Source organism: Pteronotus mesoamericanus, unplaced genomic scaffold (assembly GCF_021234165.1).
Source record: "Pteronotus mesoamericanus isolate MK-2021 breed Mesoamerican mustached bat unplaced genomic scaffold, CSHL_Meso_final contig_657, whole genome shotgun sequence".
NCBI classification, from domain to species: Eukaryota; Metazoa; Chordata; class Mammalia; order Chiroptera; family Mormoopidae; genus Pteronotus; species Pteronotus mesoamericanus.
In genome coordinates this window covers 2671298-2684170 of record NW_026555229.1, presented here as the reverse complement: position 1 = coordinate 2684170, position 12873 = coordinate 2671298, and the positions used below count along the sequence as shown (strand labels likewise).

Here is a 12873-nt window from a genome sequence, read left to right as displayed (position 1 = left end):
TGCAGCGATTTTCACCTGGCATGCCACCAGAATTTTTAAAACATGCAATACCTATTGAGTCAGGCGCACTGACCTTTTTTCCTTTAGATTGTCATTTAAAAAATGACAACAGCCAACACAACAATAGCAGTCCTGTGTGAATGAACCAAAATTATACCTATATTTATTGTCAGATCAGAAAAAAAAATTATTTTTGATGTGCTTCAGAATTTTAGTAATGTTTTATGTGCCATGAGATGAAAAAGGTTGAAAATCACTGTGTTAATGAAATCTGTAGACACTTAGCGAGCTCCAAGGAGCCCCCTTACAACTGGAGAAACTCAACCTGGAGGACCAGAAATAATGCAAAAGAGTCTCAGAAATTCATTCACTTGTTCAGAAAACATTTTGTCCCTACCCTGTGCCAAGCATCTTTTTAGGCACCTAAGATTTAAGAACAAAAGACACGTTCACTTTTCGCACCAAGTTTACCATCCAGTAAGGGATCAAGCAAATAAATCACAACAATTCGGTGAGGTGGTAACAGATAAATTCGGGGTACAAGAGAGCCCAGAGGTGGGGCTCCTACTGCAGGGGTCAGAGAAGGATCCCCCGAGGGAGCAACACCTGAGCAAGCTCTGCAATTGCCCAAGCAGGCAGTCTAACAGAGAGAGCGTCTTCGCAACAACCCAGGAGCCGAACTGCACGCCATTCAGCTCGGCCCTGCTGAGGCAAGGGTGCGGGACTTGGGGGAGTAGGCGGCTTCCTTTGCAGTGTTGACACTGCAGTGATTGTCTTTTAAAAACTCTTGTTTAAAAAAAAAAAAAAGATGCATGATGCCCTCATCCTCCCAAAAAATCCTGTTGGGAATTTCCTTACTGTTTTATACCAACTTGTGTCTTATTGATTCTAACAGCATCTAATGGCATTCACATTTGAAAAATATTTACTATACTTCTAAATGAACTTGTGTATTTTAATCCCAACAGTATCTACTGACATTTTCATTTAAGAAATATTATCTTATCTATGTGCTAGACTTACTAGTTTTTCATTGCAAAACAATCTTTGTTCATGCATATGTTGATGAAATTGTTGTAGTAACTGCCAACTCATCCCCCGCACCTGCCCAGAGGTCTGTGATCCATGGTTAGCATTGGAGTAAGGGTACTGGCACGACCTGAGACGGGAGAGGGAGCTGAACTAGGCTTCATTGTCCAAATGCAAATGGAACGGATGGGGACTTACTGGAGAGCTTGAAGCAGAAACAGCAACAGATCACTGGGTCAACAATGTGGCAAGTGTGGGGCAGGCACTGAACTAAAATAACAGCAGTCAATGGAGAGTAAGGAGCAAAAATGAAAAATATTAAAAGGCAGAATTGATTGGACTTAGGGACCTTAGATATAGGAACTGGGGGAGAAATATCAGATGACTCCCAGGTTTCTGGCTTAGGTAATTGGACAGATGGTGGTACCAGCCCACAGATAAAAAGACAGAGCAAAGGACAGGGTTTGAATAGATTTTACTTTAGACATGGAGACTTTGACGTTTCTGTGGGACAGCTAAGTGGGGATATATAAGTTCAAAGGATCGAGGCTAGAGATGCAGGTCTAGGAAGCATCAGTATGTGGATAATAATCAAAGTTCTGGGTGTGGGTAATGGCACAAGGGGGGAATATGGAGTGTAGAAAAGGAGAGGTCCAAAAGCAAAGACTGGGAACCCCAACCTCTGAGAGGCAGTAGGAGAGAACAGTCCCTCTGAAAGGGAAATGAAGAACGAAAACCAAGAGACAGAGACAGAGAGTGAGAGAGAGAGAACAAGAACATGGGAGGCAACAGAAGAGAAGACAGGGAGCCATGAAAACTTGTCAGTTCCACAGAGCAGGCAAGTAGATGGACCAAAAAGTTTATGTATCCAAAATGGCAATGAAAAGAATAACAAAAACACCATTTTCCACTTATATGGCTCATTATGCTTTCAAAGCACCTTCTTATTTTTATTTCATTGCATTCACACTACGGCCTATGCAGCATTCTTACAGATGCACAAAGTGCAGAGAGTGAGGTGAGGAGACTTGCCTTAGCCATCTAGCAAGTCAGTAGCCCAGCTCCTCGAATTAGAGACCAGCCCAGAGTCTTGACTACGCTTCCTGCTTCCAGCCACTCCAAGTTAGCTTTTTAACCAACGAATGAGGAAATCAGAATGGGGCCTGTTCCAGAATAACTACTCACTATTAGCACAGAAATTAAAAGCCTCGCCTAACACACTTGGTTTTGCACTACCTAACAGCCAAAGATGGCAGTATGCTGGGATCATCTGAATCGGCAAAGGCAATAGGCAATTCCTCTAGGAAAGGGCTTGCACCTAATTCTGCAAGAGGGAAGGTAAAGGTTTTCAAGTAGAGAGTGATGTACATTTGAGTATGCCTTGGAAAGATTAATCAATATTGTTGAACTTGTATTTGACAATGCATAGGTCTGGTTGCTGGATAGTCACACCACCTGAAACAAAATGATAAAAACACACTGTGAAGACCTGTCTGGGTTTTGGGGGAGAGGGATATTGTTTGTTATTGTTTGAGGGGTTTTTTTTGCAAAAGAAACACCTCTCTGCAGCCTGCCTCCCATTCCAATGAGTAGCCCGTCTTCACCAGAGAATCACTCAAATTCAGAGCAAGAGCTCCTTGCCTATTTGATGAGGTCAGTGCGCATCTTCAGATCTCTTTCCTCCCATCCCCATCCCTTCTAGAGTCAGGCCTGGCCCTCTACACAGGGGTCTCCTCCTCGCTCATTCACTCCTTAGTCATACCAACGAGAAGGGCGGAGCTGCCCCTCTGGTCTGTCAGATCTGGACTGGGTGCCAACTTACTCATGTGGGGCCAGACTCAGACCTGCTTCTCTGCCTCCCTCTCCATTGGGAGCAATTTACAACACACTTATCTCTGGGAACTCACTGCTCTGTTGGGCATGGGTTTGATTATCTCTCTCTAAACCTGTCTATCACTCACAGCACAGAAGGAACACTAAACAAAAGACCTTTACATCAATTACTAACATTTTATTCTCTTTATAGCTCAGATGATATCACTGCAATGTTATCACATGGAAGCCTGGGCAAGTCCCAGAAACAGTCATCACTACGCAATGTTGATTTTCTGAGGGTAGCTCACAGCCATGTTCCCAGCTGGTGGCTTGACTCTGGCCTTTTCTACTGACCCATAAAACTGAGCTTCAGCCTGGGTACATGGCCGTACAAGTCACTCCGCAGTCAGGAACAGCTGGGAGTTGTCTGGACTCTGTACCTCAGGCCAGGAATGGGCGATCCGTTTCCCTCTGCTCTCTAGGAGCACTGTGTATGCGGGCCGTCTCAGGAACGGAGGAGGCGCTACCCAGGGAGAATAAAAGCAGACCAGATGGGGGAATTACGATCGCAAATGCCTGCTTCTATCACCTTATACTTCATTGTGTTGCTAGAAAAATGGAAACATTCATTAAATATTAGATATGAAAACTCATTCTCAGATTAGAAAAAGGAGAATTGTTAGCTGTATCTCTGTCCTTTAAAATAATCCTGTACAAGTAATATGATGTCAATTCTCTAAGCTGTCAAATAAATGAATGAAAATTTTGAGCTAAATAGGAGATTTCTACAATCATTTTAAGCCTGTGCACCATTCCACAGGCCTAACTAAAGTGCTACTGTGATTTTTAAAAACCTAAGCATGAGATACGTTTCAGCTTCTGCATCACAGAGACTTGTCACTTGTCTAAATGATGTGTCTATGGAACTAGATGACATGTTCAAATCCTGGCTCCCAGATCTACAAGCTGTATGATCTTGAGCAAGTCACTTAACCCCTCCAGGGCAGCATGGCAATAATGACAGTTTCTTCCTCAGAGTGTTGCTGAGATGTCCGAATGTGTTATTAAAATAAGGCCCATGGGAGAGAACCTGGGCATGGAAAGGGTACGTGACGGCCGTGCACGCATCAGGCAGGCGGCCGGAGGAGCCACCCAGGCTTTGCTGCGAGGGCTCCCTCGCGATGCCTTATTAACGAGTTCCCTGTGTCTTTCTTCACTGCAGGTCAGTGCAGCTGAACGGCCAGCCCTTGGTGATGGTGGACGATGGGACCCTCCCTGAATTGAAGCCCCGCCCCCTGCGGGCCGGCAGGACATTGGTCATCCCTCCAGTCACCATGGGCTTTTATGTGGTCAAGAATGTCAACGCTTTGGCCTGCCGCTACCGATAAACCGCCCTCACACTCACACAGTGCCAGCGGGCCCGCTGGGCTGCTTTCCACTCTTCCGCCCCGATAGTATCCACATTTTTCAGACATCTTAGCAACAAACCAGTCTCTGCTGCCCCATCCTGCTGGGATCAACATAGACTTGCTCTCCCGAGATAGCATGAGCTTAGCCTAGGTAGGTCACATCCACCCCAAAGGAAAATGTGGGCATCGTCTGTACCTACAGAAGGATGAAAGTATGTGTGTCGGGCTGTATGTATCCTTGTACGTGTACCGTGAAACCAAGCTAAAGCACACGCCCCAGACTAACGAAACAACTCCCTTTGTCTCTGGTCACAAGGCCGTGGCACTACAGACCTTAGCCTGCGCTCCTGCCCTCAGAGGAAGATGAGCAAGGAAAAAAACCTGGTGGGCTTTTCGAGAGCCCCGCCCTCTTCCAACTCCTTCCCTTTGTCTGCTCCCTGCTGTTGCCCTGGGCTTCCTATCAGCTCTCTTCCCAGCGGGGAGCAAGTGGGTGAGTCAGCACTGGCTGCTGGGTGAGCTCTTTATGTAATTTCCTGGCTGATGTATGAGTGTGTACATCTGGGCTTCTGACAGTGGCATCCATCACCGGCTATTCCTCTGGGAAGCAGGGGCTTCGAAAGTAAAATTGTAATCATACTCCAGATTTTATAAGAAGGTTCTATTCCTCTGTGAATCCACATTCCCCCAGGGCTGAAATGGGAGTCAGGTAACAATATTCATTGAGTGGACAGCAATGCATTAGGCACCATGAAAGGCGATCGCCATCCATCATGTGGCTGTGAGGGGAAGAGCTTTAGTATAAAGAGAAAGCACAACAAACCACCACCACACTTCCACACAATAACAACAACAACAAAGCAAATAATTAGACCTGCCTCAAACTTGAAAGAATATTTATTAAAGGCAAGCCCTTAATGATTTGGTTGACCAAAACCATTTAAAAAAAAAAAAAGAGGCATAAATCAAAGGTCCTCACTGAAAGACACAGCTGACTGTAATCTTTCTGCCTCTTCACAGTGCACTCACTAGGCAGAAATCTAATCTGGTCATTGAAGATGACCAGGTCCGCCTGTCCCAGACCAGCTTATTTGAGTGGCAACCGAAGCTTTCAGTTAGCCACCCTGGGGAGGTGGCATCTGGAGACAGGACTGATGAGGAAACTGTGGGATGGGAGGTGAGAAGCTGCTGGTGGGGTGGGGGCAAGTTGGGGGAGTTAAAGTTTATTGTGAGGACCTTCTGGGCAGGCTATGGGGTCTTTGCAAACAATCTGCAACTGAAATGACTTCCTTTCCTGCAGATGTGATTTTCTTTCTCAGGATGAATGACATGATAGATGCTTTTTTAAAGGAGGGGATAGTTGACAATATCACAGGATTCCAACTAAAGGAGGGCTCCAAGTTCTGCTGTTGTGAGGAAGGGACAGAAATGGGGGTTGGGGGCAGGACTGCCGAAGGCAGACACCAGGGAGCCTGCCAAGGCGGCCAGGGAGGTGAATAAGGACCAGGGCAAAGCCTGCAAAGTGATGGAAGGTGAGAGGCAGGAGGAAGGTTAAACAGGAGAGGAGGTAGAAGGTTCTCCGCTTGGAGAACTGGGAGTTGGGGAGAGGGAAGCCAACAGGCTGTTTATGTTTAAGGAAGAGAGTGGACACGGTTTTGACAGGCTCATTATTAGTACAGAAGGAACAGCACACTGGAGGTGCAGCAAGAAAGAAAAGACCGGGGACAGGCTGGACCCAGTCAGCGGGAGGCTCAGCCTGGACGCAGTGGGAGAGAGGGAGGAGCGACCCTGAGGTCAGTGGGTCCCCCTCTCCTCTGGAGCAGGCACCTCCCACTGACGCTCAGCCCTGAAAGGGATGGAGAGAGAAAGGGCAAGAAAGAAGTGACAGAGGACCGGGCCCAAGCGAAAAAGACAAATGAGAGCCCAAAAGTCATTTCCCCACACTTTTAAAATTTTGTGCAGATACCAAAATCTCTTCTACACACTGGTGCCGACACTGCTGCAGGGCCCCTGATAATAACTAGAGCAGCCTGAGGTCCCTGCAGGCCTGGCCTCTGCAAGTTAGCTTCACACACACAGTAGCCCCTGCTCTTCCTGGAAGGCATGCAGAGGGCCCGGAGCGTTCCCAGGGTCACCCAGGGCGATGGGCTGCAGAGCTCAGAATAAGCGAGAGCCTGTTTATTTCACTCCCACACTCAGTGACTGCCCAGTTCGCAGACTCACCCCTTCACCAATTCATAGGTCCCGCTAATTCAGTACAGCCACGACCTCCAGAGCTCCACTCAGACACACTTTCTGTAAGTGTCGATTCTTCACTAAGTCTCCACGTGTGCAGAATATAGGCAGTTTCTGCTTCTTGTGTCTTTGTACTAAATGCTGCTCTTAAGAGGTTTGTTTTGGTTTTTAGTAAATAAAAAAGGAGAAGGGAATCACTGGCATTTATCTTCAGAGTCCTAAATTCTAACTTTGCAACTGTCTCATGGAAGAAGTATTTGCATTGTCAAAGGGAACCGAGAAACTCAGTATAAAAATCACATCCCACAGAGATTTTAGTACAGAGCATGTATCTTGGATTTTTCATTTTGGGTGGGGGTAACGACTAAATCAGTGGGGATGGCTCCTTACAATGGAGTCCCCTATCACACTTCCTGCAAAAGACACCCTGTGGCAAAATTCAGCATAGTCATCCACTTCAGGGGAGCTGCGTGGCAGGCTGGACCCCAGGACAAAAGAGCTCATCCACCAGCCTCCCAGATCGGATACTTCCTCCTAAAACAAGACACGGCTGAGGTAATCTAAGGCTTAAGAACCACTTTATTTTAAACCAGAGAATGGGCTTCTAAAGTGCTTATTTGAAGCCTGATAATGTGTAATGAGAAGTCTGTGTCTTTTGTTGAGAAGATTTTCTGCTCCTTCTGCCTCTAGGAATGATTTTCTTTCTCCTTTCTTATCGCAAAGGCTCAGAACAAATTCTCATTGTTATTTGGAGAGAGTGTCCCAATTCTTCCAGTGCCGTGAAAAAGCTGCAACTGTGAGATGTCAGCATTATCTCCAAATGGAGAAAAGTTTGAAAATACCAGAACTGAGCTACAGTGGGACACAGGCCTGGGACTCCCAGAACCACAATCCCCAGAGGCCCACTTGCCCTCTGCAGCCCCAGCCTCTCCCCCGGCAGATGCCCCCAAGCCCTGCACCTCTGACAGGGCACAGGTTGTTGGTGGAATCCGCCTGAGAAGCCTCACCGGTGCTCTGGGGCCTCCGGGGTGAGGCCGCTGGGGCGGGGGGCACCCTGCAGGACTGTGAAGTGCTGAGCTCCCGGGGGCCCGGGCCAGGCCCAGCCTCTGCAGGTGTGCTCCACCGCGTGCACTCCAGGTCCCTGTGTTTGGGGTGGATGCAGCTGCAGGATTCACCTTGGAAATCCCTTGAGAGCGGTTTTATATCTGAAACAAAAGGGAAGTGTTTAATCTCTGTAGAAGCAAAGGCAAACCAGGTGGATGAAAACGTTGGAACAGGAAAGGACTTCAAAAATTTGAAATATCAATAGAGCAACCAAAAATAATAGAGATAAATGACTTGGAGAAGGCAAGGGAGGAATGGGCATAAACATTCATGCAGCATGGCTGCTTCTGCTTCCCCTTGACCCCAACCTCAGCACCACTTTCCCAGCCCGGACACTCCTGATTGCTCTCTTCTAGTCACTTACACTCTAGTTCCACAGCCTCACCTCTGCCAGTCACTCTGTCCTCCACATGGAGCCCAGGGAAATCTGCTGTACTGAGAGGGAATTAAATTTTGGTTGTAGAAACAGTTATTATAAGGCCCAAACAACTGGAACATGCTAATCACTGCCTCTCAGTTCCACTGGGAGGAATACAAAGGCTTCTGTAACTGCCTTCCTATCTCAGTCCTGGGTAGTAAGTATTTGGGGAGGATCAGAGAAGTATTTTATCCAAGGCCATCCAGATAAGCAGAGTGGCAGGATTGGGACTTGAACCCAGGTCCGCTGGATTCCAAAGCCTGCTCTCATTACATTGTACTCTCTCCCTCGTTGGACTGGTTATGGCCAACTTATTTGCATCCCTGTGATATCCACAGTTAGCTTTCTTAACACCCTCTGCATATCTACAGAGAACCCCAGTAGTGCCTTCACCCAGGACAGTTGATCCCGGGCTTGGGGAAGCCAACAACTCCAATGGGTAGTGAGTTGGGCCATGACCAGCCTTGGCTGTAGGATTTTGAATTAGGGATCATCTTGGCCCACCAGTGGCCCTTCTGGTCTGCTCCTCTCCCTCTATGTTTCCTGTAGAGCAATTTAAAAGGCCACTCCCCCCATGACCACCCACCGCAGGTGACAAATCTTGATATTCTAGATCCCGGCACTAAGTGACACAGCCAGTTGGCACCCTCGCATGCCCTGCTTCTGCCAGCGCTGCTCCTCCTCCCGCCACCGCCCAGAATTTTGGAAGTTTCTCTTCACCCTCCCCAACTATATAACAAAACCCATTAATCATTGCCATATGGGTAGTATTTGCAAACATCATTCTAAAACAAGAAAGCCAAAATATCAAAAGACAGCAAATCAAGTGCTTTGGCACCTATTTCATTCCAAACACCAGAGCAGCCCGAGAACCCTGGGAGTATTTGCGGGGAGCGGACCAAGTTCCAAATGACTGGCTCGTGAATAAACCCCGCTGTCCTAAGCACCCAGCAGAGAAAAGGGGGCCCTTCCTTGCAGCCTATGTCACTAATATTACTCTTCTAATTATTATTCATGAAAACCTAGGATCCCGCTGTAAATGTTATGTAATAAATTATATTTTTGGAAGAAGCAAAAAGAAACCTTAGTTTTATTGATTGGAAGTTGGCAAAATGAGAGCAGGAACACCTCCCAGGGAAAGCTTCCTCTCTGTGCAGGGGATTTTAACAGGTGTTAATATTTTCTTCCAGAAAACAGATTGTATTAAGGATTATATGAGCCTGATGATTGCAGACAGTTTGGGTTCATGAGGTAGTTTATATATTGAGGTAATGTTTTGTAAGTAATAAAATGTGAATGCTCTAACTTTCTGTTCTCAGGGTGTTCTGTGGGGAAAGGGCGGTGACTGTTGTCAGTGCTACACCTTGACCTTAAGACTGGTTGCCTGACAAACTAACACATGCTGGGGATCCTTGATTTCATGGTGTGCTGCGCTCGCCCCCCAACCCCACAAGCTTTGCATCAAGTACTCTAAATGGAAATTAAATTTTATTATTCATGTTAGAGGTCATTGTCTTAGTTTAAGTAACTATTATCTACAATAACAGGTAAGCCCCAGAATCTCAATGGCTTAACACAATTTAAGTTTATTTCTTGCTCATACTTCATGAAAAATTCAGCTGGTAGTAATGGGGCTAAGGTGGGCAGCGGTTCTGTTCCATGTGGTCCTTTAGGAATCCAGGCTAATTGGGTTCTCCACCACCTTCAGCACTTAACCTCTAAGACTGCTATGGGCATCACCCAAAATGCATACCCTAGGCCACTAGTAAATTTAAAAGGATTCGAGTCACACAAAGCTGTTCTCTGACCAAACGGAATTGAAATAGAAATCTAGATACCCGGGAAACCTCCAAATACTTGGAAATGAGTTACACATTTCTAAATAACCCATGGGTCAAAAAAAAATCAAAAGAAATGTTAGAAAGTATTTTGAACGAATTGAAAATTAAAATACAACATATCAAAAGTCGTAGGTGCTGATAAAGCAGTACTTTGAGAGAAGTTTATAGCACCAAACTTCACTGTTAGAAGAGACAAAGGGTCTCAAATCAGGTCAGTTTCTACCTTAAGAGGTTATAAAAAAAGCAAATTAAATCCAAAAGAAACAGAAGAAAGGAGATAGTAAATAACAGTAGAGAAATTGTTGAAATGAAAACCAGCGAAAATTGGTGACACCAAAAGCTGTTTGAGAAAAAAATCAATAAATTCCTTAATGTGACCTGAATCCTTCCAAATTTATTGAACAAAATAGAGTCCAGAAGTAGATCCAAACATATATGGTCAACTGATACGAGATAAATGTGTCAAAGTAATTCAGTGGATAAAGGATATATTATCAACAAATGGAGTTAGGAAAATTAAATCTCTATATGCAAAATAATGAACCCTTCTGCCACACTATCTACAAAAATCAACTTGAAACTATAAAGCTTCTGGAAGGAAACACAGGAGGAACTCTCTGTGACCCTGGCATAGGCAAAGATTTTTTAGACAGTATGTGAATTCTATTCTTTGAAAATCACTGTAAAGAAAATGAAAAGACAAAGCCACAGACTGGAAGAACATGTGAAACAGACATCTGATAAAAAGATTTGTATCCAAATATATAAAGAAATCATATAAATAATAAGAAGCAGGGTAATCCAATTCAAAAATGGGCAAATGATTTGAATACTTTATCAGAGAAGAGGATATAAATGGTATATAAGCACATGAAAAGAAGTTTAACATCATTAGTCATTAGGAAAATGGAAATTAAAACCACAATGAGATACATATGTAAAAACCACTACATACCTATTAGAATTGCAAACGTTATAAAAAGATAATATCAAATGCTAAGGAGGCTACAGAGCAACTAAAACTCTCAGTATTGCTAGGGGGAATGTAAAATGGTGCATGCACTTTGGAAAACAGTTCAACAGCTTAATAAAAACTTAAACATACACTTTGCATACAGCCTAGCCATCCCACTCCTAGGTATTTATTTACCCAAGTGAAATAAAACCTTATGTTGACACAAAAACCTGGACATAATTACAAAGAGATAAATTGGATTATATCAAAATTGAAAACATTTGTGCTACACGTGATAAGTGAAAAACAAAACACACAATGGGAGAATGTTTTTGCAAATCATATATCTAATTAGGGACTTGTATCCAGAATATATAAAGAACTCTTACAATTCAATAATTAAAAAGATAATTAACTTAATTTTAAAATGGGCAACAAATTTGAATGGACATTTCTCCAAAGAAGATATACAATTAGCTGCAAGGCACATGAGAATATGCTGAACATCATTAGTCATTAGAGAAATGCAAATCAAAATCACAAGATACCACTTCACACCAATGAGGACATCTGAGTTAAAATAGGCAAAAAGTGATGGTGAAAATATGGAGAAAATAGGACCCTCATACATTGCTGATGGGAAATGGATTAGTAGGGGGAATGAATAGCAGCATATCCTCTTGATGGAATTTATCCAACCACTGAAATTCATGCTTATGAAGAGTTTGACACAAGACAGAAACATGGTGGTGGAAATAACAGGATAAAGAGTGCACAGCCAGATCTCAACTATGGGTGAGGGAGATGCCTGCGGTGAGGCGATGTGCTGTAGAAGCGGAGTTGGAAGGTTTGGGCACTGCGAGGACTGAACAGTGAATGGGGGAAGAGAAGGGGAAGTGATGCTTGCTTTGTCTGCAGGTGACAGAGGCATTAATTCTTGGCCCCCGCCTTCCATCGGAGTGGCAGGTGGGGGAGCGCTCAACCCGCAGTATCCCAGACAGCCCCTGAAAGTCATCCCCTACTGGGCTGTGCTCAAGGCTCCCCGGAGACTCCAGGGCACTGAGGGGTGACAGGGATGGAGATTTAGTCCCTTCCATGACCTTTATCAGCTCTCCCACCTTCAGCCACTACAAATACACAATTTAAGAAAATGTTGCAAACACGAGTTAAAAACAAAGTCCCTAATGTACAGCTCTCCCGCCACTCCCTCCCCAGCCCCTCAAACACACACACAATGGACTAAGAATACTTTTGAAGAAATGCCAGTGTCGGCACTCTGGGGGCAACTGGGCCCTCCTGAATGCTGCGGCCTCCCCTGGAGGCCAGGGACGCCCGCATCAGTTGCCCCAGAAGACCTGGATTCTCTTCCTAATGGGGCCTCCTCAGCAAGTCACTTCTCTTCGGTCCTCAGTTTCCTCTTCTGTAGAATGAGGCTAAATGGGGACTATCCTAGTGCCTCAATGGGGAATCACTTTAACTAAGGCAAGGGGAAGGCCTAGTACAGTGCGGGACGCAGCAGTTGCCCCTGACGGCTGTGGGCAAGGCCCCCGGTCCCTTGAACCTCGGCGCTCTCCTCGACGGCAACAGGAAGGTGAGCACAGGACTGCAGGAGTCCGAGTCCCCCTCGCCAGGCAGCCGAGCCGGAGTCAACTACAACCCCGATGGAGACGAAGCCGGGCAGGGGTGGTCACGTGGGAAGTCACGTGGCCCCACCAGGAAGCGCGCCGGGGGCCGGGCTAGGACGGGCAGCGATCCGGTTTGTGGACCTTTGGGACTGTCGGGGCGCGGCCCTCGGCTGCCCCCTCGGCGGGCGGCAGAGCTTCCTCCCGTCCCCGGCCCGGCTCTCCCGGAAGTGCGGGAGCGGGCTCCACCCCCGCGGCCTCACCCGCCCCGCCTGTGTGGACAGATGCCCGTCGCTTCACTTCTTGGAACCAAAGTTTCTGCAGATACGGAGTGGGGCGGCTTCCGCGAGCCGGGCCTTCTTCCCTTGGTAGTTGTGAGGTCGGAGGGGATGTGGGGGTGAAACTGCTGCGGAAACTGGAGAGTGCGGGGCAAACGGGAAGGCTGCCA

The 12873-nt window shown here is 46.1% G+C and overlaps 2 protein-coding genes across 4 annotated transcripts in view; both read left to right on the top strand.

Annotated features, from left to right (window-relative positions):
- HPSE2 (heparanase 2 (inactive)) overlaps nucleotides 1-4242 on the top strand; it is a 650239-nt gene extending 645997 nt beyond the window's left edge. For all 3 annotated transcript variants that reach the window (XM_054581334.1, XM_054581333.1, XM_054581332.1), the window contains one exon: nucleotides 4067-4242. In XM_054581334.1, coding sequence (XP_054437309.1) covers nucleotides 4067-4232 — 166 coding nt within the window. In that variant the 3' untranslated portion in view covers nucleotides 4233-4242. The remainder of the gene's footprint in view (nucleotides 1-4066) is intronic.
- Nucleotides 4243-12593: 8351 nt separating this feature from the next.
- HPS1 (HPS1 biogenesis of lysosomal organelles complex 3 subunit 1) overlaps nucleotides 12594-12873 on the top strand; it is an 84354-nt gene continuing 84074 nt past the window's right edge. Inside the window, exon 1 of the mRNA XM_054581329.1 lies at nucleotides 12594-12804. The gene's annotated coding sequence lies outside the window, so the exon portion shown is untranslated. The remainder of the gene's footprint in view (nucleotides 12805-12873) is intronic.